Here is a 25,852-nt window from a genome sequence, read left to right as displayed (position 1 = left end):
CACTTCAGTGATTCTAAATCAAAACCTGCCTAAGGCAAAAGAAGTCTTAGCAAGGCAGTTTATTTCGTTAGCAGTATTATTTATGGAATTAGGAGTCATCGATTTGGACCACAAAAGAAATCGTTTTTGTATTTCGTAAACAAAAGCACGTGGGCTTTATTTACAAATACCTACTTCCTAGAAGGTCAAAGGTCATCATCGACCCAGGAAAATGTGGGAGGAACTTCCCGGCTGCAACAGCGCGCAGCAACTGGGACGGAACAGCGAGAACCGACCCATTGACCCATTGAAAATATCTTAGTAAAAAATCGGGATGAAATTCGTTAGAATTATTGAACAAAGGTAGATAAGTTAATTTGGAGGGCGGGACCATCCGGAGACGCACCTGCCAATCACTCCAATGATTCAACCCACTGACCTAGTAAAAAATCACGGGAATTTTTTTAGCCTTCTCGAATTTTAATATCTAAAGATTAATTAACAACAATTAAACAATTCGTTTAATTACTGGGCCGTGCCCGACCGGCGGCGAGCACCTGTCAATCAAAATCGTCACCGCGCGCTCGTGACGTCACTAAAGAAACAGGGACACAACCACAGTTTTTCCAGCGAATTCGTCACTCGAATCAAGCTCGATTTCTGATTGAAAAAGCGGCCAGGAAAATCCCGGACACATGGGATCGTTAGTAAGACTCTTCATCTCCGTATTCGGGCTGGTAGAATGTAGTTCGGTGGCGCGGGATTGGAATTATTAGCGTTTAAACGAGCCTCCTCGGGTCACGATCAGGAGAGTGGCCATATTGGATTAGAGAGAATCCCCGACCTGACGGGGAAAGGTGGGTTGGAAATCCCCATCCCAGATATTGCGAATATATAATCAGGCCTAATAGATACCATCAACAGACTCTAAATATAAGCTTTTGGTGTATTTTATGAATTTATTCACCAGAATATTTGTTAATGCAAACAAAAACATGCTCTGTGTATAACCTACACACCCCTATTTGTCGTGAATGGAATGGTCGAATAAAGGTGGTGATTGTGACTGATGCTGGGGAAAGAATCTGCTGCATCCAACAACATGTAAAAATGATGCCCGAATCCTAGATCAGTGGGTAAACGAATTAAACCACCCTTACATCATTTTCGAGTCAAGTTTGACTCCAGAGTCATCATCAGTTCAGTTCTTATAATATGACCTATGATTAGGAAGTCAAAATGTAGTTAATTTTTGATGGGTCTCCCTTAGTCTGGAGTCCAATCCAAGATGTCCAGTTTTTATGGACAAAGCTTGCTGAGAGCTGGGCATGATTAAGGTTGTTACCATTCAGTTTGATATTCAGCTAGTCCTCGGGGTTTCGCAGTTGAAATATTTGGGCTAAGTTGCAGTCGTGACTTCAAGTCGAAAGTGGTCTTCGAAGTCATAAATTCATGTAAATTTAGATTGGCTGTTAGATTGGCTCTCTAGACTGATCTTAAATCTCAGTCTAGGCTATGCTGCTGGTTTCAATCTAGTGTTTGGGCCTTTTTGAGTTGCTTGAGCCGAGAAATTGAGTCTTAAGGATTGAGAAACTGAAATTGATTTGAAACCGGACTTATAAACGGCGCGTGGGGTTGGTTTTACTTGACTAGGCCTACTGACTTAAATTTGGCTGTAGTGTTAACTTAACCAGGGGCCAGTTGCATAGTCGAGACCAAAGTGGTCTTAAATCTTAAGTTGTTGAATTGGCTATAGAACTAAGACTGGTCTTAATTTTTTTGGAAAATTGACGATTTGAAAATTTGACAATCTCATCGGCTGTAGGCCTACTTGACGCCACGTCAAGCGCAAAGCTCCAAGTTAAAGCCTTCGGTACTCAACAGTGGACAAGGGGCTGTTTGGAAAATACGAAGATTTTAGGCCTATCATCTGTTTTATTCCTTGACCTTAACGATGGCCAATGTGGTGCTCCTCTTTACCTTGACCCCTTCTCATCACAATAGGCCTACCATTTTTAGAAATGAACGATTAAAAATAAGGTCATTATATCTGTATTTCAGTTTTAACGTACCAGAATAGATTTCTTCGATATTATTGCTGATAACATAGTTAGCGCCTATAGCTGGTTACTAGTGGTGTAGTTGCCGATTTAACTAAAGTAGGCCTACGAGTTAGGCCTACTCAGATTGAATGGAAAATTCCCAAATGATTGAGTTTACTATCTTCTAGCCCAAATATCTAATCCCAATTAGTCCAATTTGAAATCGGGAATGTCAACGGAGCTGTTGTTAATCTTTGAGAGGCACTGTCAGGTTTTCGGGTCAACAGAAACCTATCGAGGACTTCCGTATATCGTAGGCCTATGCAGATTGAGAATTGTGATATAGGGCAGTGTGGACTAGAGCTAAACATGATGTGCGTGGGCAGGTAGTTGTGATAAGGGGGGGGGGCTAGAACTTCCTTTTATGTAATTTTGTAAAATTGTGTGTACATTCAACCCCCGATATACCGCCCTCCCATTTACCGCCACCCCCGCCTACCGCCAGGTTTTCTCAATGTACATCTCTATACAAATACATAGTAAAACACCCCCGATTTACCACCCTGCCATATACCGCCACCCCCGCCTACCACCAGGTTTTCTCAATGTATGTCTCTATACAAATACATAGTAAAACACCCCCGATATACCATCCTGCCATATACCACCACCCCCGATATACCACCCTGCCATATACCACCACCCCCGCCTACCACCAGGTTTTTCAATGTACATCTCTATACAAATACATAGTAAAACACCTCCAATATACCGCCATACTCTCTACACCGCCAAAATCGTTCTGCACCAATGTGGGCGGTATATCGGGAGTTGACTGTATGATCGTTTAAAATCAGCTACATTTGCAGCCCTAGGGCTGTGGGGCGGACTGATGGGTATGCCAGGGTCTGCTGATAGGGCTGATATAGTTGGGTTTCGGCAGTGTCCTGATTGGTACTAGATTTTATCGGGAGAATACTAAAGATTGAAACAAAGATGTTCTACTAATTTAATTCTTTCCTGCGTTTTCTCGATTAGAAACATAAATCGAAGTCAAACAGGGAGCACCTTCAAACTTCGAGTCGGTATACTGTGATATTGCAATATCTGGTATCCCGAAAGATACTAGTTAGTTACCTAATCGTTGGTGGTAAGCTTTTTATAATCGGATGAGCTTAAATGAAAAAATCCGATCGTGAAACTAACGCACAGTCAGGTTACTGACTAGAAAGATACAATCTAGAATTGTATGAATCGATCTTTTTAGATAGGTTAGGCCTGATTTAGCTGGGTTAGGTCTGATTTAGATCTGTTAGGCCTGTTTAGCTGGGTGAGGCCTGATTTAGGCCTACATGGGTTAGGCTTGATTTAGCTGGGTTAGGTCTGATTTAGATCTGTTCGGCCTGTTTAGCTGGGTGAGGCCTGATTTAGGCCTACATGGGTTAGGCCTGATTTAGCTGGGTTAGGTCTGATTTAGATCTGTTAGGCCTGTTTAGCTGGTTGAGGCCTGATTTACATAGGTTAGGCCTGATTTAGATGAGTAAGGTCTGATTTAAATGGGTTTGACCTGATTTCGATTGGTAGGTCTGATTTAGATAGGTAAGCCTGGTTTGATGGGTTAGGTCTGTTTAAGATGAATCTGAGGTCTGATTTTGATAGGTTAAGGCCTGATTCGGATGAATTTGATCTGAATGTAGATAGGTTAGGCCTGATTTTCGTAGATGGGTTGGATCTGTTGGTTAGGCCTGATTTATATGGGATAGGACTTGTTAGATGGGTTAAGGCACGCCTTGAACAGATAGATTTCCCGGGGATTACATTAATTAGGATTACATGTAATCTGATAATAGCCGATGACTGTAGTAGTGTCTGTAGTGTGTGTGTATATGGTGCGTTTAGTACTAATAGTATATTATCGTATGGCATTGTCACAGACGTACATTTATATATATATATATATTATATATATATTATATGTGTTTCCTCTAGTCTTCGCAGGCAGGCAATGATACTTATTGATTAGCGTTTTTACACGTTGTACTATTGAATATAGGTAGAACGTAGGTTACGAGTACGAGGGTCCGACCGGTACTAGAGAGAGATAGAGAGAGCATTGTTTCACTAACGCATGCACTCATCCGCATAAATTACTAAGTAGTACAATTGAAACTTCTGTTTAATAACCAAATGGGCGTCAGTTTTTAACTATGTGCATTGCAAAGCTAACTGTGGCCTCCAGTATTGTCTTCGTAAGAAATTGAAAAAGCGGTTTTTAGGATCTTCGTTTTTGACCTCTATGCCAGCCCTATCATTTGAAAGGGTCTGCTGGCAGATTAATGATGTCATAGGGAGATTCATCTCTTAAAACCTTATTTTGATAATCTGATGATGTCATAGAGGGATTTATGGAGGTAGCCATCTATTCTTAATGCTTATAAACAATTTATGATGTCGTAGGGGAATCTATACTTTGAAATAGCCATCTTTGCGAAACAATTCGATTATGTCATAGGGGGATTTATATTTGAAGTAGCCATCTTTTCAACACGGTTTGGTGATGTCATAGGGGGATGAAAGGCTGAATCGGTGTCGATTGTATTTTTCAGGTTCGATAATGGAGAATCTGCATGCGATTCAAGTTGATCCTCGTAAACAAGAGTTGCTCGAAGCGCGTCTGTTCGGCGGCAAGTTACAGACTACGACGCCAGGTGGCATCGCCGTAGCCGCCGCGCCGCCGGTCGTAGTGGCGAATATGATGAATCATCACCAGGATAATTCGAACACGAGCGTGACTAGTGTTGATTCTCATCCCGGTAGCGATCAGGACAAAGACGAACAGGCTAATGTAAGTATTCAACACCTCAGTAAAAGGGTGCATTCATTACTTCTGAGTGTCAACAGGGGCAGATCTAGAGCCCAATTTAGGGGGGGACCACCTAATAAATGTAGCTATGATGATACTGTATTGACACCGAGCGGCGTAGGCCCTGCCCCAGAAAATTTTTGAAACTCTGTTTTGGGGCCATTTCCTGCATTCTGAGGCAAGAATTCATGACAAATACTTTCCCCTTTCCTGCTGCTGATAAACTAAAGCATAAAAAAAACGATCTTCACTTAAAGGACCCGGGCCCCCTCCGTAGATCCGCGCCTGGTCAAGTGGGTTCGAGTCCTGCTGGCTGCTTGCAGTTTGCGGGCAAAACTTAATGGTCGTCCTGCATGAACAACCCAATGGGGGTTAGTTTTCGGGAAACCAAGATCATCGTCGAGGGGTGACAAGTGGGTTCGAGTCCTGCTGTCTGCTCGCAGTGTGCGGGCAACACTTCAAAGGTCGTGGCCCGGTCTTGAGGTTAAATGAACAATCCAATAAGGGTTCGTCTTGGGAAGCCAAGATCAAATGTTTGTAAAAGCTCAGAGCGGCCTCGGGTCAGTAGCTCACAGTGGGATAACGAGTGACAAAAGCAGGTTGGAGTCCTGCTGGCTGCTTACATCGTGCGTGCGGCTAAAATCCAACTAGATCCATCACTAGACTAGATAATCATTGCCGGGGTTTGCAAAGATAGCTGCTAACACACTGCAACTCGGTATAATCATTTAACACTAGATAATTAGGTTTTTTAGCTGTACTACACCATCTCCCCCTCCCCCCTCGACCTCATTCACAGACGACGCACAACAGACGGACAGACAACAGACGTATGTGTTGTGTAACCTGTAAGTCTGTTACCGTGGCAACCGGCTTTATTCGCGCGCGACACATTTTTGTGTCTGATTAACGAAAAACGCACGACGACGGCTGCTACGAGAAAAAGACGGAGAAAAGAAATAATAATCAACAGTTACCGGTTACCGACGGCAACTATTGATGGAGTCGTGCACCGTTCACTCTGGGCGTAGCAGCGTGCTCGTCTCACGTCTACGTTACAGTAATATCTCGGTGATTTCTGATTCCACCAGTATTTGATTGAGGAACAGCCATCTCGGTCTTCCTACCCCTCTCCTTCACTCCCCTCCTCGGCGTATATATTTCGTTATGATGTTCTTGACATCTCTTTCGCGCAGACTCCCGAAAAGAATCGTACTCCGAGTGGAAGCGAGCGAAAACGTAAACGAACGAAGGCGCCGGACGAAGGAAGCGGTGGTAAGTTAATAAGCATTGTCAACCGGTTCCACACCTGGTTCCACACCAGGGCCCAGTTCCACAAAAAGGTTTAACTCTTAAATCGATTTAATTTCTTCATTAATTCAGTTTATCTTAGATCGATTTAGGCCTTAATCCCTTTTGTGAAACTGGGCCCCGGTTCCACACCTGGGGCCGGTTGCATAGTCATGACTTAGACTTAAGACCAATCTAAGACCAAGTTAGTTCTATAGCCAATCTAACGACTTAATACCAGTCATAAAGTTTAAGTCCACGTTTGGACTTAAGTCACGACTGTGCAATTGGCCCCTGGTTCCACAGTTCTCTCTGTGGAACTTTGACTTTACTGTTGAAATAACGAAATTGAACTTCTTATTTTAACTGCAAAGTCAAATTTAACTGGTGGAACTGGGTCCACATAGGACCTGGTTTTACGACTGTTCCACTGTTGGGTCCACTCCTACGTCAGAAACGACCTAATTTAACGCATGGAATTGGGTCGAGAATCATCGAGATATTTGTAACTATGGTTTCTAACGTTGCGTTGTTTGTTTATTGTTGCCGCAGGTAAACGAGCAGACGGAGGAAGTAGTAAAAAAATTAGCGAATATTTTAAGGTAAATATTCGAATGTAAAACTGGCTCTGATTGGACGATCTACTAATTTATTAGGTTAAAGGGCCAATCGGAAATGAGAAGACAAAATCAGTTTGGTTTCGTTGATATTTATGGATGGTTTGATGATGAAATTTTTTTTCACGTTGCAGCATCCTGCGTCTCCTCAACAGCAGCAGCATAGCTCGGTGTTCAACACGCTGAATCAAAATCATTCTAATATGACGATGTTTGGAAACATGGACGGACGCGGAAATCTATTCCCGACGTCGAAAACCGCTCATGTTCAGGTAATAAAGAATCCTTCAGGGTCCCTACAACTTCTAATCTCCTTAAAAACTTCTTCTAAATTGTAAATGCTTTTGAAGGTGCTTGAAACTCTTGATGCAAAATGGGCAAAGCTCCTTTAAAGCTCCTTCAGTTATTAGAAATAGGTCATTAGAAATGTTTTTCTGTAGTTGTACGGTTAACTACTCCTAAATCAGTACAGTTGGAACTGGGATTGTTTTTACCCTATTAGGCGGTTACCGAATTAGAAAAGTTTAGTCATGTAAAGGATAAAAATTTGCTAATACGAAACGACTGAATAAACACTTTACCGAGATCGGTACAAATTCAGGAGTCTACAGTAATTGGGATATAGAAGCAATATGCAGACACTTCCCCAGAATATTTACCGGACGATAGTCGGGATTGAGTTAATATTTCAGTGAATTTTTCTCTATTTTTTCAAGACGGATCTCACAAGTGGTCATTTACAACAACTCGAAGCCAAATCGCAACAAGTTCTCGAGAAGAAAGATAGCACGATAGACGAACTACACAGGGTAAGCCTCGAAAAGCTATTTTCATGAAACATAATCCCTCAGAAATATTATTAATAAGAATCGATATTAGTTAGCATGTGATTAATTGTACACAAATCAATTAATATTTTTAGGCTAACGACGAATTAAGACGTCAATTAACGGCTCAACAAAAACTAATCGACAAACAGAAAGAGACGATAGATAAATGTGTCTCGATGACCAAACAATTACTTGTCGAAAAGGTATGTACCGCATATTTTCGACACAAGTTTTAGAGAGCCGGGAACAAGATGGATTTTGATCGAGTTTGTCAGCTCATGTCTGTTCACGTCTGCTCATGTTCCGTCTGCTCCTGTTCCGTCTGTTCATGTTGCATCTGCTCATGTTGCATCTGTTCATGTTGCATCTGCTCATGTTGCGTCTGCTCATGTTGCGTCTGCTCATGTTGCGTCTGTTCATGTTGCATCTGCTCATATTGCGTCTGCTCATGTTGCATTTGTTCGTGTTGCGTCCGTTCATGTTCTGTCTGCTCATACATTATTTATCCCGATTCAGAGTAAACTGGAGAAGAAAACGACCCGTGAGAAGAGTATGGAAAATCGTCTGAGATTGGGTCAATTTACAACTATACGACAAGGAGCGACGTTCGTAGAAAACTGGGTCGACGGTTATGCATTTACAGATCTGATGAGGTACGTCTTATATTCCCTCCCTTCGCTGCCCTTCAGGCACCCTACTCTCCCTCAACTGCCTCCCTCTTCCCTCCAGGCTCATACTTTCCCTCACCTCCCTCCCCCTTCCTCTACCCTTCAGGCTCCCTGCTCTCATCTCCCTTCCTCTTCACTCTCTCTACCCTTCAAACTACCTCCATTTGACTTCAAATCTTCCTACTCTGCTCCTCTACCTCCTCCCAGATTAAACAAGTATATTGATTTCTGATTTCTCCCTCATTTCCCTCTCTGTGCCACCTCCAGGTTGCTTCCTCTCCCTCTTGCGCCCTCTTTGCCTTCTAACCTCCCTCCTCCTCTATTGAATTCGGATTTTCGATTTTGTTTCAGGGAACAAGAACGAATCGCTTCTGAACGCGAGGAAATCGATCGTCAACGCAAACTGCTGATGAAACGTAAACCGAGTTTATCGAACTCCAGCGGCGGGAAGGGAAGCCGTAACGCGAATAGGGACAACGACGGATTCCTCAAACCCGGAGCCGATCCGAAGTAAGTGCAAATCCAGCGGTTGAGATTTGATTTTCTCGTTGAAAATCGGAAATTAACTGTTTTCTGATTTGAATCGATTAGAGAGTTTTACTTTCTTTCGCGGCAAGCATATTCAGGGAAAGTCAGGAAAATTCATTTCATTAAAAAGTCGAGGAATGTTGTAGAAATGCTACAAATCAGGGAAAAGTCAGTGAAATTTGTTGATATTGCTAGATGCATAAAATCAAAACAGTTTCCGTCTATGTCTTACATATTTGACTGTGTTAATTGTTTGATCTGATTCTTAGCAGATCAAGTCAGGGAAAACAACGCGTATTTCGGGGAAAAGTCAAAAGAAAGCAACTGAAATAAAAGTGACTGCTCTCAATTAGTTCACTGTAATAACGTATTATTATGAATATATTCGTATTTGGGAAAACAACGCGCGTGTCAGGAAATAGGGAAAAAAGCACACCAAAATAAAAGTGGATTCGGTTGAACTGATGAAATTATCGATGATTTATAAGTGTACATATTTTCTCCGTTAGGGCGATGTCGTTGTCGGTCGTGGAATATTACGAACAGGACGATATCCTGAAACTGCGGCAGGCGTCGTTGAAAAAGGAAGACGCCGACCTCCAACTGGAGTTAGAAAAACTAGAACGAGAACGAAACTTACACATTAGGGAATTAAAACGTATCACTAACGAGGATAACAGTCGGTAAGTGTAAAACTGTGATGTCATAGGGGGATTTGGAGCGGTGTGGCTGAGTAGTGGTTAGAGCGTTCGGCTCTGGGAAGCCAGGTCGTGGGTCCAGCTTCGCTGGATGTAGCGCTTTATAAGACACATATTATTATTATTATTATTATTATTTTTATTATTATTATTATTATTATTATTATTATTATTTATGGATTCGAACATCTTTACTTGTAGAAGCGTTTATAGATTATATTCACTGGTAGACAATTGATAATGTCAAAGGGGGAATTAAGGAGGCAGACATCTTTTTTGAAGCATCTATAGATTCGCTAGTAGATAATTTGATGATGTCATAGGGGGATTTATGGAGTCTGACATCTTTACTAGTAGAAGCGTCTTTAAATAATATTCACTCGTAGATAATTTGATGATGTCATAGGGGGATTGAGGAAGGCAACCATCTTTTCTGGAAGACTTATCGATACTAACGTTCATTAGTCGACTATTTCGATGATGTCATAGGGGGATTTTTACGGAACCGACCATCGTTTCGGAAACACGAAGAAATTAACGGATTTGTTTGTTGAATTCCAGGTTTAAATCTCATCCGATTTTAAACGAACGTTATCTTCTACTGAATCTATTAGGAAAAGGTGGATTTAGCGAAGTACATAAGGTGAGAAAATCAGCTTCGAAAACCGTCCAGAAATTTTCGAGTTTCATCGCAATCGCCTGAAATCCTAAATATTACTGCGTGGCCACTTAATTGGAAAGCAAGGAAAGTCGGGGAATTTTCTTTTCTTGAAAAAAGTCGAGGAATTTTGTAAGAAAGCTTCTAGATCGTGCATAAAATCAAACAGTTTCCGTCAATGTTTTACATATTTGACTGCGTTAATTGATCGGATTCTTAGCAGATCAAGTCAGGGAAAACAACGCGCATGTCGGGGAATAGTCGGGGGAAAAGTGAGTCTAATAAAAGTCGGGAAATGTAGAAAAGCTCAAAATCAGGGAAAAGTCAGTGAAATTTGTTGATATTGCTAGATAAAATCAGAACAGTTTCCGTCAATGTCTACATATTTGACTGTGTTAATTGTTCGATCGGATTCTTATCAGATCGAGTCGGGGAAAACAACGCGCGTATCGGGGGAAAGTTAGCGAGAATGCGAGTCAAATTAAGGTGGCGCCACCCTGTTAATTGATTGGTTCGCATATCGCGTATTATCATCGGCGTACTGATTTATCGTTTGTAGGCATTTGATCTGAAAGACCAAAGTTACGTGGCATGTAAAATTCACCAATTAAACAATTCGTGGAACGACGAAAAGAAGGCGAACTATATAAAGTACGTATAGCCCCGCCCACCGCGCGTACGCGCCTGTCAATCATACTATTAACCGATTTGTTCTGTTTGTTTTGCAGACACGCCGTACGGGAATGTAACATACACAAACAACTAGACCACGCTAGAATAGTTAAACTACGCGACGTATTCGAAATAGATAATAATTGGTAAGCCCCCTAGTGGTTCGTTCGAAAACTGATTCGATCATTTGTGTCAAAATCTCGAAATGTGTGTTGTATTATCAAAACTACTACATAACATCATTTAGTGGCTAGTACAACAGTAGAGAGAGGAAGAGGGGTAGAGAGGGAGTAGGGAGAGGAAGAGGGGTAGAGAGGGAGTAGAGAGAGGAAGAGGGGTAGAGAGGGAGTAGGGAGAGGAAGAGTGGTAGAGAGGGAGTAGGGAGAGGAAGAGGGGTAGAGAGGGAGTAGGGAGAGAGGGAGTAGGGAGAGGGGTAGAGAGGGAGTAGGGGGAGGAAGAGGGGTAGAGAGGGAGTAGGGAGAGGAAGAGGGGTAGAGAGGGAGTAGGGAGAGGAAGAGTGGTAGAAAGGGAGTAGGGAGAGGAAGAGGGGTAGAGAGGGAGTAGGGAGAGAGGGAGTAGGGAGAGGGGTAGAGAGGGAGTAGAAAGAGGAAGAGGGGTAGAAAGGGAGTAGGGAGAGGAAGAGGGGTAGAGAGGGAGTAGGGAGAGAGGGAGTAGGGAGAGGGGTAGAGAGGGAGTAGAAAGAGGAAGAGGGGTAGAGAGGGAGTAGGGAGAGAGGGAGTAGGGAGAGGGGTAGAGAGGGAGTAGAAAGAGGAAGAGGGGTAGAAAGGGAGTAGGGAGAGGAAGAGGGGTAGAGAGGGAGTAGGGAGAGAGGGAGTAGGGAGAGGGGTAGAGAGGGAGTAGAAAGAGGAAGAGGGGTAGAGAGGGAGTAGGGAGAGAGGGAGTAGGGAGAGGGGTAGAGAGGGAGTAGAAAGAGGAAGAGGGGTAGAGAGGGAGTAGGGAGAGGAAGAGGGGTAGAGAGGGAGTAGGGAGAGAGGGAGTAGGGAGAGGAAGAGGGGTAGAGAGGGAGTAGGGAGAGGAAGAGGGGTAGAGAGGGAGTAGGGAGAGGAAGAGGGGTAGAGAGGGAATAGGGAGAGGAAGAGGGGTAGAGAGGGAGTAGGGAGAGGAAGAGTGGTAGAAAGGGAGTAGGGAGAGGAAGAGGGGTAGAGAGGGAGTAGGGAGAGGAAGAGGGGTAGAGAGGGAGTAGAAAGAGGAAGAGGGGTAGAGAGGGAGTAGGGAGAGGAAGAGGGGTAGAGAGGGAATAGGGAGAGGAAGAGGGGTAGAGAGGGAGTAGGGAGAGGAAGAGTGGTAGAGAGGGAGTAGGGAGAGGAAGAGGGGTAGAGAGGGAGTAGGGAGAGGAAGAGGGGTAGAGAGGGAGTAGGGAGAGAGGGAGTAGGGAGAGAGGGAGTAGGGAGAGGGGTAGAGAGGGAGTAGAAAGAGGAAGAGGGGTAGAGAGGGAGTAGGGAGAGGAAGAGGGGTAGAGAGGGAGTAGGGAGAGAGGGAGTAGGGAGAGTGGTAGAGAGGGAGTAGGGAGAGGAAGAGGGGTAGAGAGGGAGTAGGGAGAGGAAGAGGGGTAGAGAGGGAGTAGGGAGAGGAAGAGTGGTAGAAAGGGAGTAGGGAGAGGGGTAGAGAGGGAGTAGGGAGAGGAAGAGTGGTAGAGAGGGAGTAGGGAGAGAGGGAGTAGGGAGAGGGGTAGAGAGGGAGTAGGGAGAGTGGTAGAGAGGGAGAGAGGGAGAGAGGGAGTAGGGAGAGAGGGAGTAGGGAGAGGGGTAGAGAGGGAGTAGGGAGAGGAAGAGGGGTAGAGAGGGAGAGGAAGAGGGGTAGAGAGGGAGTAGGGAGAGAGGGAGTAGGGAGAGTGGTAGAGAGGGAGTAGGGAGAGGAAGAGGGGTAGAGAGGGAGAGGAAGAGGGGTAGAGAGGGAGTAGGGAGAGTGGTAGAGAGGGAGTAGGGAGAGTGGTAGAGAGGGAGTAGGGAGAGTGGTAGAGAGGAGTAGGGAGAGGAAGAGGGGTAGAGAGGGAGAGGAAGAGGGGTAGAGAGGGAGTAGGGAGAGAGGGAGTAGGGAGAGTGGTAGAGAGGGAGTAGGGAGAGGAAGAGGGGTAGAGAGGGAGTAGGGAGAGTGGTAGAGAGGGAGTAGGGAGAGTGGTAGAGAGGGAGTAGGGAGAGTGGTAGAGAGGGAGTAGGGAGAGGAAGAGGGGTAGAGAGGGAGAGGAAGAGGGGTAGAGAGGGAGAGGAAGAGTGGTAGAGAGGGAGTAGGGAGAGTGGTAGAGAGGGAGTAGGGAGAGTGGTAGAGAGGGAGTAGGGTAGTAAATTTTATAATTCGAAGCACTATCTCAAAATATAATCTATCATTATCATCATGATTATTATTGAAATGATTATAATTATAATTTTCAGTTTTTGTACAGTGTTAGAGTATTGTAACGGGAACGACCTGGATTTCTATCTGAAACAGAATAAGATTATTCCCGAACGAGAGGCTCGTTCAATCATGGTTCAAACGATTAACGCGTTGAAATATCTCAACGAAATCAAGCCTCCCGTCATACATTACGATCTTAAACCCGGTAAGCTATGTTTGTAATCTCTTGTCCTTTTCGGTCCCGATGGTTCATTCGTTGGTTCTTTGTCACAGTTACGAGTTCCGGATTCTCGTACCCAGTTAGTCGTAAGCGTTTTCTAGTCGACTGTATCCAGTGGGTCCCCTCTAGTCTACAGCCCTGTGGATCTATCTATACAAGGGGGGATCTAGAGGTGCCCTCAAAATTTTTAGGAAAAAATTGGTTTTTTTTTTCTTCATTTTACAAAGAAATATGAATGACAGCCATTAGAAATTCAAGATTTCACAATTTTCTGGGGGAAGAACCAGACCCCCATTGATGGCTTCAGCGCTTGCCACGTCAGGCTGCCCTTCGCGATTACTTTTGTGCCCTTCAGTACCCTGATACCCTGCCTTACAGAAATCATGGCCCCGCCCTTGCTACAGTATTGCATACGTTGTACGTTGTAGGTAACATTCTTCTCGGTTCTGGGAACGCGAGCGGTGAAATCAAAATCACCGACTTCGGTCTCAGTAAAATCATGGAAGAAGATAAATATAATCCTGATAGTGGTATGGATTTAACGTCTCAAGGTGCTGGAACATACTGGTATGTATAGTTACAACGAGGTCTTGGGGGGGGGGGGCGGCGATCATAGGTGAGGGGTGAACAGTGGGCAATTTGTTACTCAAATACTGCAAAACCTCGTCATTACACAATTAAACTTTGGGGCGCCGGAAAATCTGTTCGTCATAACTGATAGTAAATAAACCATTGCTTAAGTTAGAACTGATGATGAAACATGTATATCGTGTTCTGTTGACAGGTACCTTCCGCCCGAGTGCTTTCATATTGGAAAATCGCCACCTAAGATTTCTTCAAAAGTCGACGTGTGGTCGGTGGGAGTGATATTTTATCAATGTCTCTACGGCAGAAAGGTCTGTATATTTGTGTCATCGATATTTCTAAAACTAGCCAAATCAGTTTTTTGAGAAAACTACTCCCATGAAATGTAGACACTTCTGCTGAAATCATTCTTTCAAACAAACACTTCCCTTAGAATCATCCTTGAATCGATTTACAATTTATCTGTTGAATTCCTTTTCCAGCCTTTTGGCCATGACAAATCACAAGCTGAGATATTAGAACAGAATTTAATTGTGAATGGGCCAGCCGCTCCCGAGTTCCCGGCTAAACCGGTAGTCACGCAGGAGGCCAAGGTAAGACACTCGTCAAGCGTCAATCGGCAGAATAAACCAAAAAAACCATCGAAATATCAAAAATGTTCGTTTTGTTGTTTTTTTCGTCCTCGTAGAATTTTATCCGAAGGTGTCTTCAAAAGTCAAAGGACGCGCGACCCGACGTGCTCGCTCTGTCGCAAGACGATTATTTGAAACCGTCGGTTTTAAAATCCAAGTAAGTATCCGTCTCGCTCCATTAGCAGACGCGCCGTCGATAATGCTACTGTTGTTAATTCGTTGCCATGATACTATATACTACAACAGGTTGGCCTCTTACCTGGAAATCAAGGAAAGTCTTGGGAATTTTGTAACAAAGCTAAAAGTCGGGGAAATTTGTCGAGATTGCGAGATCGTGTGTAAAAATCAAACAGTTTTCGTTTACGTCTTGCGTATTGAGTACGTTAATTGGATTCTTAGCAAATCAAGTCAGGGAAAACAATGTACATGTCTGGGAATAGTCGGGGGGGGAAGCAAGTCAGATAAAAGTGGCCACCCTGTACAGCCACTGGAATTTAGGAGAAATTGCCTGGTTGTTATTTTTCGATTAATTTTTGTTGCGTGCGTTTCCTGCTTGTCGCAGCTCGCAACCGTCTGCTTACGTCGTCTGCTTACGTCGTCTGCTCGTTGTTGCTATTGTAACTGTTGTTTGCACTGTTGTCGCTTTTTTTTCAGTCCCCAATTGAAGATGACCTCGGCACCTTCCTCCCCTACGACAAAGTAAAACAATCCAAATCATTAATTAGGTATTTAACTCGGCTAAATAAGAGAAATCTAAATTTTCTGAGTGAAAATTTTTTGTCAAATTTTTCCTCGAAAAACCAATGATCTGGAGATGGGCGAAATTTAAAATAAAAATCTTTTTCGTTTTATATTTCCAGGCAATTACACGATACCTCGTCGTCGTCATCTTCGCCGAATCATTATTCATCGTCATCTCATCATCACCATCATCATTCTCTAACGCCGTCGTGATAACAACGGTCGCCGTTAGCGACAATTGCAACTAGTCATTATTACAACACGACGACAGACGACGAAAGAAGAATCCGGATTTTAGAATCACTCGACTTCGGAAAACGACTGGATGGTGTGCTGACTCGTCGCGTGCCGTTGCTGATTAATGCGGGATTAACGTGTGCCAGTTGACAGTCCGGAGCACTGCTGACTACCGTGTGCCAATTATTCCAAGATTGTTGGCTAAAACCATGTGCCAGTTAATCCGATATTACTGGTCACAGTCGTGTGCCAGTTAGTCCGATATTACTGGTCACAGTCGTGTGCCAGTTAGTCCGATATTACTGGTCACAGTCGTGTGCCAGTTAGTCCGATAGTCCTGCGATGTGGCATTATTTTTCACTGATGAAACATTGGCGTTCGTCGACTGCGTTTGATTTGTGACTGATAGCCGAATCCACGTATAGATGGCGCCACTGTTGTGATTTGTTGGCTTAGGCCATTTTCGATTTCTTTCCGTGTGGTATTCGAAATATAGTTTTAATAATGAGGCGTGTGCCGGACGTGTGCGCGCGCGCGAGAGAGAGTGTGAGTTTAATAAGTACACATCATTCTAATCAAATCAATGATGATAAAACGTGTGCCAATTTAAAACCGTGTGCCCGATATAGCGTGTGCCGTGCTCGTATTAAACGTGTGAGTCTGGGATGTTAATGCGAAAATTTACGCTGAAAATAACTCCTAAATTTATAACTAGAGAGGGCGGTTTCAAGATGGCCGCCTCCACTGAACTACCGCGATAAACCATCCTGATCGTCTGAACTTCGATCCAGTTAATTTCCGCGTTTCACAGTTTTGATGATGTCATAGGGAGATTCGCGTGTAGGCGGTAATCTATTGCCAAAAGATTTTTGTTTTTAGATAAAAGCCGACGTTTTTTAAGGGAGTTTCGCGTTTCTACGAATAGAGCTGAAGATTTTCTCGTATAAATGGAATTCCGACGGGAATCTGAAATTCGCGAGTGCGTCGCGTTTACCGTGTGTGGTGTCTTAATCTTCACATATCCTTGCGTGTTATGAAATAGGGGTATTTGTGTGTATGTTGCGTGGGGGGTGGGGGTTCGTGGTGAGACCCGAGGGGATGATAGCGTGAAAGCCTGTGCGATAGAGGGGGCGATATGATAGGGGGGTATTTCGGGGGGGGTCGATATGATTCTGATTTTCTCAGCTATGTAAATAAAATCGGTGTAAATATATTCAGGGTTTGAACGAGACGAACGTGCGTGTAAACATAAAACAAAAAACAGAAATATGATAAATTAGGACGAGATGGAAACTAATTTTACTGCGAAGTATTTTGAAAGTCGTCGCGTGTGAGAAACTGTTTGTTAGTAGAGGTCGGTAATTAAGTTCCTAATTAGTAGATTCGTTAATTAGTAGATCGGTGATGTGTCGCGATAGTTGTCGGTACTTCCTTGGATTCCGCCGATTAAAAAAGGCTATCCAGTAATTAGTCGAGTATTAATGATTATAAAATTTAAAAAAAAAAACAATTCAATCTTGTCAGCAAAATTGAACCCGTGTTTCTGGGTCGGCCCCGGTTTTACGAAGCTGAATAATCAAATATCCCATTTGAGCAAGTTCTATTGTAATTTCCTAATTCTACTGAATCATTGAAGTCATTGATAATGAGAAAGTCATCATCAATCAGTAGCTAATCATAATTTTACTGAATCATTGAAGTCAACGAAAATGAGAGGTTTCCATTAGTAAATGATCATAATTTATTGCTTGCTGAAACCGGTGCCAGGGATCCGTCTATCTCCAGACAGTTAACCCAGCGAGGTAAGACACAGAGTTCGTCGGCTATCTGTATCTATAGGTTGTGTACGTGTATTTGTTGCCCGTGTTTTGTTGAAATAGTTTTGAATCATGAGGATTTTTTTGTACAGTGTTATAGGTTCATTGTTCATTGTATGTTGTTCAAACCAACTCCTCCCATCTCTATATCTCTATGCCTCCCCAATCTCTATCCCCTTCTCCATATCGTAGCTCATCAATCGGGATCACATTTTTTTCTGTAAACTATTTGTTAACGTTTTGAAATTTATCCCTATTTTTAAAAGTGCCATATTCCATCGTAATAAGTTTCTGGGACTCGATCGAGTGAGGTTGTCATTGCAATTGGTATTTTCTCGGTTTTTCCTGACAGTTTGTTCCGGTTGGCCGTGCCCGCTTAACTTCTGTTAATAATGATGATAATTTCTTTTTTATTTAATTAAAACTGTGATAATTGATTAAGTAATATTAATATCAATTTGTACATAAAATGTACAGTTTAATGTGTTATTTGTTTTTTTTTGCATTATTCAATAATAACATGTTCAACAGAGATGACAGTTGAATTGAAATTATGCGTCTGATATTCAGTTGACTGTTAAATTCAAATTATGCATCTGCTGTTCATCAGTTGAATTCAAATCGTACGTCTGCTGTTCAACAGTTGACAGTTGAATTCAAATTTTATGTCTGCCATTAACATTCTGTCTTTGGTTTATGCAAATTTATATGGATGAGCTTGCTTAAGAATATTTCTTGCATTGTGCGAGAATCTTTTTTTTGTAAAATAATTTAATTTTTCTGAGACTACGTACAATGAACAATGAACAAAGGTTTTTATGTTATGGTCTCTTGTTAATGTACGATAAATTGTTGATGAACTCGAGATCCAGTTCCACGGTTGTCGCGGTTTGGATTTCGCAAGATGAACCGATTTAACGTCGATAGAGCGAAATTTTAATGAGTCACAGCTGTGGAACTGGATCGGCAGGGTTTGTGATGCCATTGCGTTTGTGAACTCATTGCAAATGAGATATACTTCCACTGTGGAAGAAGATCTCACTGAAGTTACAGTTACACCGGTACTAAATATTCAAATAAAAACTGAAGAGGGCCTGGTTTCATATTACCGTTAAACCGTGGGCTAATTCAATTCATTTTCAATTGAGTTAGCCCTCGGGTTAAAGGTAATACAGGTCTATAAAACCAGCCCAGGGGTGTTTGGCTTGATACGAGTGAAGAAAATTGCTCGCCTTATTTACCGGTACCAAATTCAAAGCTAACCCCGGATCTAGTTTGTCAGTCTAGTGTGAAGATAAGATTTAAAACCAGTCTAAAGCTTCGTTTTCAGAAGTGTCAGGTTTTATTGTCTATTTACCAACGTTATTAAGACCAGTCTAAAGCCTATTTTTGTTTGGTCTCCGACCAGTGTTAAAGATTCAATTTTGGGTCGGAGAGTCTCAGGACCTTGTTACGAAGTTGTGAGTTAGGATTTAACTCGATTTATGCGAGTGAAACGATTGAGCTCAATTTTAACTCGAGTCGACTCTGAACTGGGTCTATGTAGGTAGAAAAACATTAGACGACGAACAATATAGAGTTTGATAGTTTCCATGTATGTATTGTTTGTGCGCGGACCGAGCGCGAATGTTCTCTCGACGAGACAATAATTATGTGAATAGAAAAACTGATGCGAACGTATGCAAGAAACATGTGAAACAAAAACGTGAAACAAATGTGTGATAAAAAAATGAATGAAATAAAAAATGCATATTGATATAAACACGCACTGTCGGACAGTTATTTACTACCTGTGGAGGACAGGGAGGAGACAGAGGTTCGAACCCATCCCAATCTAAGCTCTGAACGCGGGAATCTTGGCCTAGAAATTTGAAAGTTCAGCAAAATTCCAATAGATGGCGAACATGTACTAATTTAGCCGATGCCAAACAGCGTCTGCACTGCTAACATCGCACTTAAAGAGTTCCTCTGCTTCTCGGCGGTTCACTCAACATTCAACTTCCTCATTAAGCACATTGATTGAATATAAATTACATTTATTGATTAAAACATGATAAGAACAATACATCAAATAGTTTCTTGATTATTCAGAAATACAGACGCTATTCGTAAGAACTGCGGGTATTTTGAACCCCGATAGTTCTTGAATATGGAATAGATTAAGCTGTTATTCTCAAATTGAAGTCAAACGACTAAAGTTTTGAGCTTTTCTCCAAAAACGACATCCATTCGGCATACGGAACATCCTGAGCTGCCAGTTCAACTAGTAGTTCACAGGGTGTCCACTGGAGGGCGTCGGCTACAAATATAGAAAATGAAGACATTTTTTAAACTTGATCAATGGCCAACATGAATTTCTAAATACCCAATTTCCCTACATAATTTACTGACTTACTCAATGAAGTTCGATAATGTTTCATTTTAGCGAGTAGATTGTTAAGACCGGTGCGACTCGCGTAGAACAGCGGACCCCCGGTGGTTTTAGGCCATCCTAACGCCGTCACGCTGCAAAAAACAAAGATATTCGAAATGAGCTTCCTCCACATTAACCGGCAACAACCTGCAAATATCCAAATCGGGGTCAATGAGACATGTTTTTAGGATATAACTATTTCTCAGGAATTCAAAAGAATAGTTTCAGGGACAGTTTCAATAAGGTATTGAATCTTAAGTGGTTTTCAAGCTAAGCCAGGGGACATCGAACCGTTTTCAGAAATGGTCCGAGGACTGCAACTCTGGAAATTGAACACAAATCCGACACAAGGTAAGAGGAGTGTTTCATCTAGCAAAAGAACCACAGAACCCACAATGAAGTCTGCACTTCTGATATTGAAGAAGGTTGAGAAGTCAACTCTTTTTGTAAAAGCCCAGGATCCAGTCCCACAGTTGTGAGTTAGAGTTAAAGTAAGTTCATTTTCAATTTCAATGAGCTAACTCGAGAGTTAAATCTTAACTCGGAATTGTGTAACTGGACCCAGTCGCTGAAAAGTTAGTTAAAGATAACCAGCGGATAAAAAATCATAATAACGATGAAGTTTTTATTGTCGCTATGTCAACTATCCACCGGTTAAATTGAACCAACTATTCAGCAACGACAGCCACCTGAACGTCTGTCGTTATGAGTAGCAGACGTTACCATATGAAATCAATATCGTCCGGACAACTGATGATTCCATCCTGTAAAATACGGAAACATTCGTGAACCATCGACAGCGTGCAACGTTCTATAATCTCCTGAAAATAGATTGAAATCAAGACCGATTGAACGTCTGTAACTGACACTGCTACGCAGTATAGGTGCGATCAGGCACATCAGCCACATCCCACTTAGATCAAGAGTGGATCAAGGATTCTTACATGCGGATGGATTTGAAAATTTGAAAGTGTACTTAATTTGAGAAGGGCAGATTTGGCAATTCAAGTGCAACAAGGGCGAAACAATAATGGGGGTTCTGGTGGCCTTCCACAGAAAAGGACAAAAAGGGGCACTTATCTCCAGCCATTTGGATTTATTTTTCATCGTTTTAAAGCTTTCTGTGCGAATAAAGTTTTTCAAGACATTTAGGAGGGTCCATTGAAATTTAGATGTTAGGTGGACCAGTCCACCTGGTCCAACGACTAATTCCGCCCTTGTTAGATGGCGCGACTAAAACCTCGGACTTTCATCTAGAATTTTAAACCCTGAAAAACAATTGGATACATTTTGATTCCAGCGGCCCCGTCCTCATTAACACTAGCACCACCTGGTGGATGCTCGCTCGCCGCAGTAACCTTGCCAGTAATTGAATCGTCGAGTTTCTTACCAACCTGTTTAGAATGAATTCTAGGTTGAACGTTGTGTTCGGCGCGAAACCGGTCCAAAATCTCTAAAACGTCTTCGTCGATGAATCCATCCCGGGAACCCTTCTCGTATTCGTACCAACCTTTACCTTAACATGAAAACCGAAAATACAAACTTCCCTGACTTTTACCTGATTTTAAACTTTCCTACAAAATTCCCCGACTACTGTATTCCCTAACTTTTCTAAGAAAAGAAAATTTGCCGACTTTTCCCCGATTTCCAGAAGAGCGGAGCCGCCCTGTTTACGACTAACTCACCGACTTTTACTCCGAGTCGACCCGAGTTGAACGTTTCTTTATGAATCGCGGAATACGGCGTATTATTGACGAATCGGCCATTTTCACTGAATCCATATTTCAGAATCGATTCGGTGGTGATTCGATCGAACGTATCGTGACCTTGAGAAAACGAATTAACGAATGCATTAGGTGATCATCCGTTTCATCTGCAGAAAACCAGGAACGAGTCTTGGCTTAGATACGAGACCAGTCTAAGGCCAACTTTAGACTAGTCTTAATTTCTAAGACCACTCTTGGATTTAAGTCACAACTGTGTAACTGGGTCCAGGGTTGACCAGTTGCTGAAAAGTTGGTTAGAGTTAACTGGTGGATAGTTAACATAGTGACAATTAAAAGTTCATCGTAACTACAGTATTTATCCGCCGGTTATCCGAAGGCTCTGATGTTAATGGCAATCAGAGATGAAATTTTCGAGCAAGCAGAAAAACATGGCTGACTACATAAACCCCTTATGACATTAATTATCCGGGGCCAGTTGCTGAACATTTGGTTAGAGTTTATCAGTGGATAGTTAACATAGTGACAATTAGAAGTAAATCTTTTATGGTATTTATCGGCCGGTTATCTTTACGCAACTTTTGAGCAACTACAGCCCCTGAACGGTAGCATCAGTTCTCTCGTTAATTACCGATGATATCGTTTAGTCTGAACGGTCCCATCGGAATTCCGAACTCCTCGACGGCTGTATCGACGGAACTCGGATCGGCGCCTTCCTCCAGCAGTAACGTAGCTTCCCACATGTACTGTATGAGCGCGCGGTTAGCTACGAATAATTCACAATTCTTCATTAACACCGGAAACTACAATAAACATACCGGTATAAATATATACAAGCAGTAATCAAGGGGGGTAAGACCCTCAGTAACAACTCTCATATTTCTGTTCAAATTAATTTCAAGCGAGCAGCCAACTTTCTGAGGGGTAAAATATCGATTCTCATTTACCTTGCCGATCTTCTGCCCGAGTTTCATCACTGTAGCGACAGTTTGCGGCGACGTAGACCGGCCGTAGCTGTTCTCGAGTAGTTTCGATTGGTAAACGGGAATGAAGAAATGTGTGCCCATCACTTTATCTGCGCGATTAGTGGCAGCTGCCAGCTGAAAATCATCGAGTAAGACTATTAGAGGTTTAAAATTGCAATCGGGAGAGGGGCTAGGGGGAGGGGGTGAGCCCTACCTGATCGATGTCTAAAGATGACGTGTTTGATGTTAATATCGTATGAGGTGGACAGATTTTATCCAATTCGTTGAATATTTGTTTCTTCAGCTCCAGATTCTCAAATACAGCTTCGATCACCTGCAAATATAATCAGCAACTGCTAATTAGTGATGTCATAGGGGTTATTTTATCTAGACACCCATCATCTCTAAATCCAGTAAACAGTTCTGACCAAAACGATTAGTGATGTCATAGGGGGATTTTATGGAGGCAACCAACATTTCCACAAGGACCTATGGACTAATTCTATTTTTGATCGTGTCATAGGGTGATTTAACGGAAGATTTCGAACTCGTACTTACGACATCACAGCGTTTTAATTGCGAATATTCAGTAGTTGGAATCATACGCGAGAGATGTTTTTCAGTTTGTTCCGGTGACAATTTCTTCAACTTCACCGCGTTGGAGTAGAGATTCCGCATAGTCTGAACGGCTCGGTCTCTGGACTAGAAAATATATCTATCGACATCGCGCACGTGAGGGGGTTCAAATTGAAGCCGATTCAATTAAGCAAGGTTTAGTGAAGGGGCTAGACTGTAGAGGGGGTAGATTTAAGCAGGATTTAGGTTAAGCAAGGAGGCTTTAGATAAGGTTTAGAGGGAGCTTCAACATCAAAATGTGATGAGGGGGTTTCAAAATTAAGCAAGGTTTAGTGAAGGGGCTAGACTGTAGAGGGGGTAGATTTAAGCAGGATCTAGGTTAAGCAAGGAGGCTTTAGATAAGGTTTAGAGGGAGCTTCAACGTCAAAATGTGATGAGGGGGTTTCAAAATTAAGCAAGGTTTAGTGAAGGGGCTAGACTGTAGAGGGGGTAGATTTAAGCAGGATCTAGGTTAAGCAAGGAGGCTTTAGATAAGGTTTAGAGGGGGCTTCAACATCAAGATGTGATGAGGGGGTTTCAAAATTAAGCAAGGTTTAGTGAAGGGTCTAGACTGTAGAGGGGGTAGATTTAAGCAGGATCTAGGTTAAGCAAGGAGGCTTTAGATAAGGTTTAGAGGGGGCTTCAACATCAAAATGTGATGAGGGGGTTTCAAAATTAAGCGAGGTTTAGCGTTGGGTTCAAATTAAAGCAGATTTAGGTTTTAACTGATACCTCTGTATTTGATTCTACTAGTACGACACGTAATCCGGCGTTGAGTAAAACCATCACGATTCCACTACCCATCGTTCCACCGCCTCCAACCACACCGACGCACTTCACCGGCAAACTATCCGTATTAGACGCATTGAATCCACCGTGGATACTCCACTATCACGATACAATACATACATATATTAGACTTTGAGAGATCTCTATCAATAGGGAACCAGTTTTACGATTATCTTGTTACAATGGCTTGAATCATTGCCTTGTCGCAATAGCTGGGAATCCAATATCAGAGATTCAATGCAGTATCCTATAGGTACTTTTGTGACAAGCCCTAACTGTGGGCTGAATCAGGGCTAGTCCTAGTCAATAAACTGTCCGTGGTTTAGCTTCACGATCAGATATTTTCATAGCGGGTACATAAGCCCATCCGATTCTAACTAAGGAACCAAACCCCACACAAATAAGGAACCAAACCAGTAAATTATCTGGCATTCAGATTAGACGAACTGAGTCATGTTTTATTCTACCTGTTTAATGCGCTGTTGAGCTTGTTGTAAATGTTGTAGTCCGGCCGATTTCTCCATATTCGAAGTCCGACTAAACAGTCGTCGGAGTCTCCTGGTTTGAAAAATCCATCCACTCGCTGCAGCTTGATTCAAACACACCTAGTAATTACAGATGTCAGACTTTATGTTAGACCCAGTTATTCATGTACCCTCGAAACACCAAATTTCAACATATTTCAATTAGGGTTAACAATAAATCATTATTAATTGAATTGGATTGATATTTAAAATACCTTATTCAACGATTTATGACGAAGTTTCAGTAAAACTGGTGCAACTGACTTCAAGAAAGACATAGCATTTTTATCACTGTATTCTGCTTCAGAGCTGTCAAATTCTTTAACGGCGGCAAATGAGAGTTTTTTGTAACCAGGAACAAACTTGACAACTCAATTCAATAATATTGATTCCCGTTACATACAATGCTGCCATCTATCCGAAAACTGCTGAACTGCATGATTAAATCAACACAAACCTTTCACTTTAGAAATATATAGATAAGTTTATTTACGCAATAAAGAAAATAAGTAACATCACTAAGTTCTAAAGACCGCGGAATTTTATGCAGCCGGGGCCGCGAAGTGACTAGACTGGTTACCGGTCTCTATCTCAGGTAACCAGTCTACTCACATCTGACTACTGGCGCGTATTCAACCCGGCGGTGGAACCTTTCATAATGTAAATCCATTCAACAAAAGAGACACAATTGCGGTTTTTCAAAGTTTGTCGATATCATTTACACGCGCTATTGAATACGTCACCGGCTAACCACGGTGTACACAAGCATAGGCCATTCACCTCAGCTTACTTACACTGTGAACATGCCACCGTGGATTCTCCTCCTGGCGATTTTCGCTGCGCTCCCGCTCCTGCTCTTGTTCCTGCTTCCTGAGGAACGACGTCTTTATGTTTTATGTGTTACTGTTCGTATCTGTGCTGTCCTGTATTGTTCCGTGTTTATTAATCCGTTTTATTTTTCAGGGCCGATTTCAACGTTTGCTGGAACAAAACTAATGTCCGAAAGCGTCGGCTCTCCATCGCCGGTCACGTGTCGAGGATGTCAGACAAAGAGTCGGTCAGGAAATGGCTGCCCACTACACGCCCTCATACGGAACACGGAAACCAGGATGACGAGGCCTCACTCTCCCCACCTATCTACAGAGTGTGCTGGGTGACGTCAATGACGGGCAAGTCGGTCCGATTGCACTGGACTGGTTAAAAATGGAGTGGTAAAGCTGGACTGTCTACTAGTATTCATTGATTCCTTTTCAGGAATTGCTTCGGACAAAGATTTAGTCTTGTCTTCCTTTGCGTTCTAGCATTCATTGATTCCTTTTAAGGGATTGCTTCGGGCAGGGATTAATTTCCCTGTCTTCCTTTGCGTGCTAGGATTCATTGATTCACTGCG

At 42.6% G+C, this 25,852-nt stretch overlaps 2 protein-coding genes across 5 annotated transcripts; one reads left to right on the top strand and one right to left on the bottom strand.

Moving 5' to 3' along the window:
- Positions 1–594: 594 nt before the first annotated feature.
- On the top strand, positions 595–16,731 carry LOC141911898 (serine/threonine-protein kinase tousled-like 1). Of its 3 annotated transcripts, none has more exons than XM_074802988.1 (20): positions 595–836; positions 4,628–4,866; positions 6,081–6,159; positions 6,727–6,776; positions 6,926–7,063; positions 7,508–7,600; positions 7,714–7,824; positions 8,138–8,274; positions 8,641–8,799; positions 9,327–9,500; positions 10,077–10,158; positions 10,733–10,824; positions 10,902–10,991; positions 13,236–13,405; positions 13,849–13,987; positions 14,205–14,316; positions 14,488–14,598; positions 14,694–14,794; positions 15,292–15,362; positions 15,498–16,731. In XM_074802988.1, the coding sequence occupies exons 2-19, from the start codon at positions 4,636–4,638 to the stop codon at positions 15,338–15,340; spliced, it is 2,118 nt and encodes a 705-aa protein (XP_074659089.1). In that variant the 5' UTR covers positions 595–836; positions 4,628–4,635; the 3' UTR covers positions 15,341–15,362; positions 15,498–16,731. The 3 variants fall into 3 exon arrangements, with proteins under 3 accessions (XP_074659089.1, XP_074659091.1, XP_074659090.1); XM_074802990.1 differs by having other exon boundaries at positions 667–686; XM_074802989.1 differs by lacking the exon at positions 595–836 and adding an exon at positions 1,022–1,115.
- A 2,750-nt stretch (positions 16,732–19,481) lies between these two features.
- Positions 19,482–24,851, bottom strand: LOC141911868 (peroxisomal bifunctional enzyme-like). Of its 2 annotated transcripts, XM_074802941.1 has the most exons (12): positions 24,678–24,851; positions 24,406–24,543; positions 23,882–24,037; positions 23,093–23,236; positions 22,749–22,868; positions 22,517–22,669; positions 22,201–22,372; positions 21,531–21,671; positions 21,240–21,361; positions 20,569–20,666; positions 19,828–19,937; positions 19,482–19,731 (listed from the first exon to the last, which is right to left on the bottom strand). In XM_074802941.1, the coding sequence occupies exons 1-12, from the start codon at positions 24,738–24,740 to the stop codon at positions 19,625–19,627; spliced, it is 1,524 nt and encodes a 507-aa protein (XP_074659042.1). In that variant the 5' UTR covers positions 24,741–24,851; the 3' UTR covers positions 19,482–19,624. The 2 variants fall into 2 exon arrangements, with proteins under 2 accessions (XP_074659042.1, XP_074659045.1); XM_074802944.1 differs by lacking the exons at positions 24,406–24,543; positions 24,678–24,851 and having other exon boundaries at positions 23,093–23,249; positions 23,882–23,969.
- Positions 24,852–25,852: the final 1,001 nt, after the last annotated feature.

The sequence above is a fragment of the Tubulanus polymorphus genome, chromosome 10 (assembly GCF_964204645.1).
Source record: "Tubulanus polymorphus chromosome 10, tnTubPoly1.2, whole genome shotgun sequence".
Lineage (NCBI taxonomy): Eukaryota > Metazoa > Nemertea > Palaeonemertea > Tubulaniformes > Tubulanidae > Tubulanus > Tubulanus polymorphus.
The sequence above is the reverse complement of the archived record's forward strand: the minus strand, read 5'-3'. Positions and strand labels throughout refer to the sequence as shown.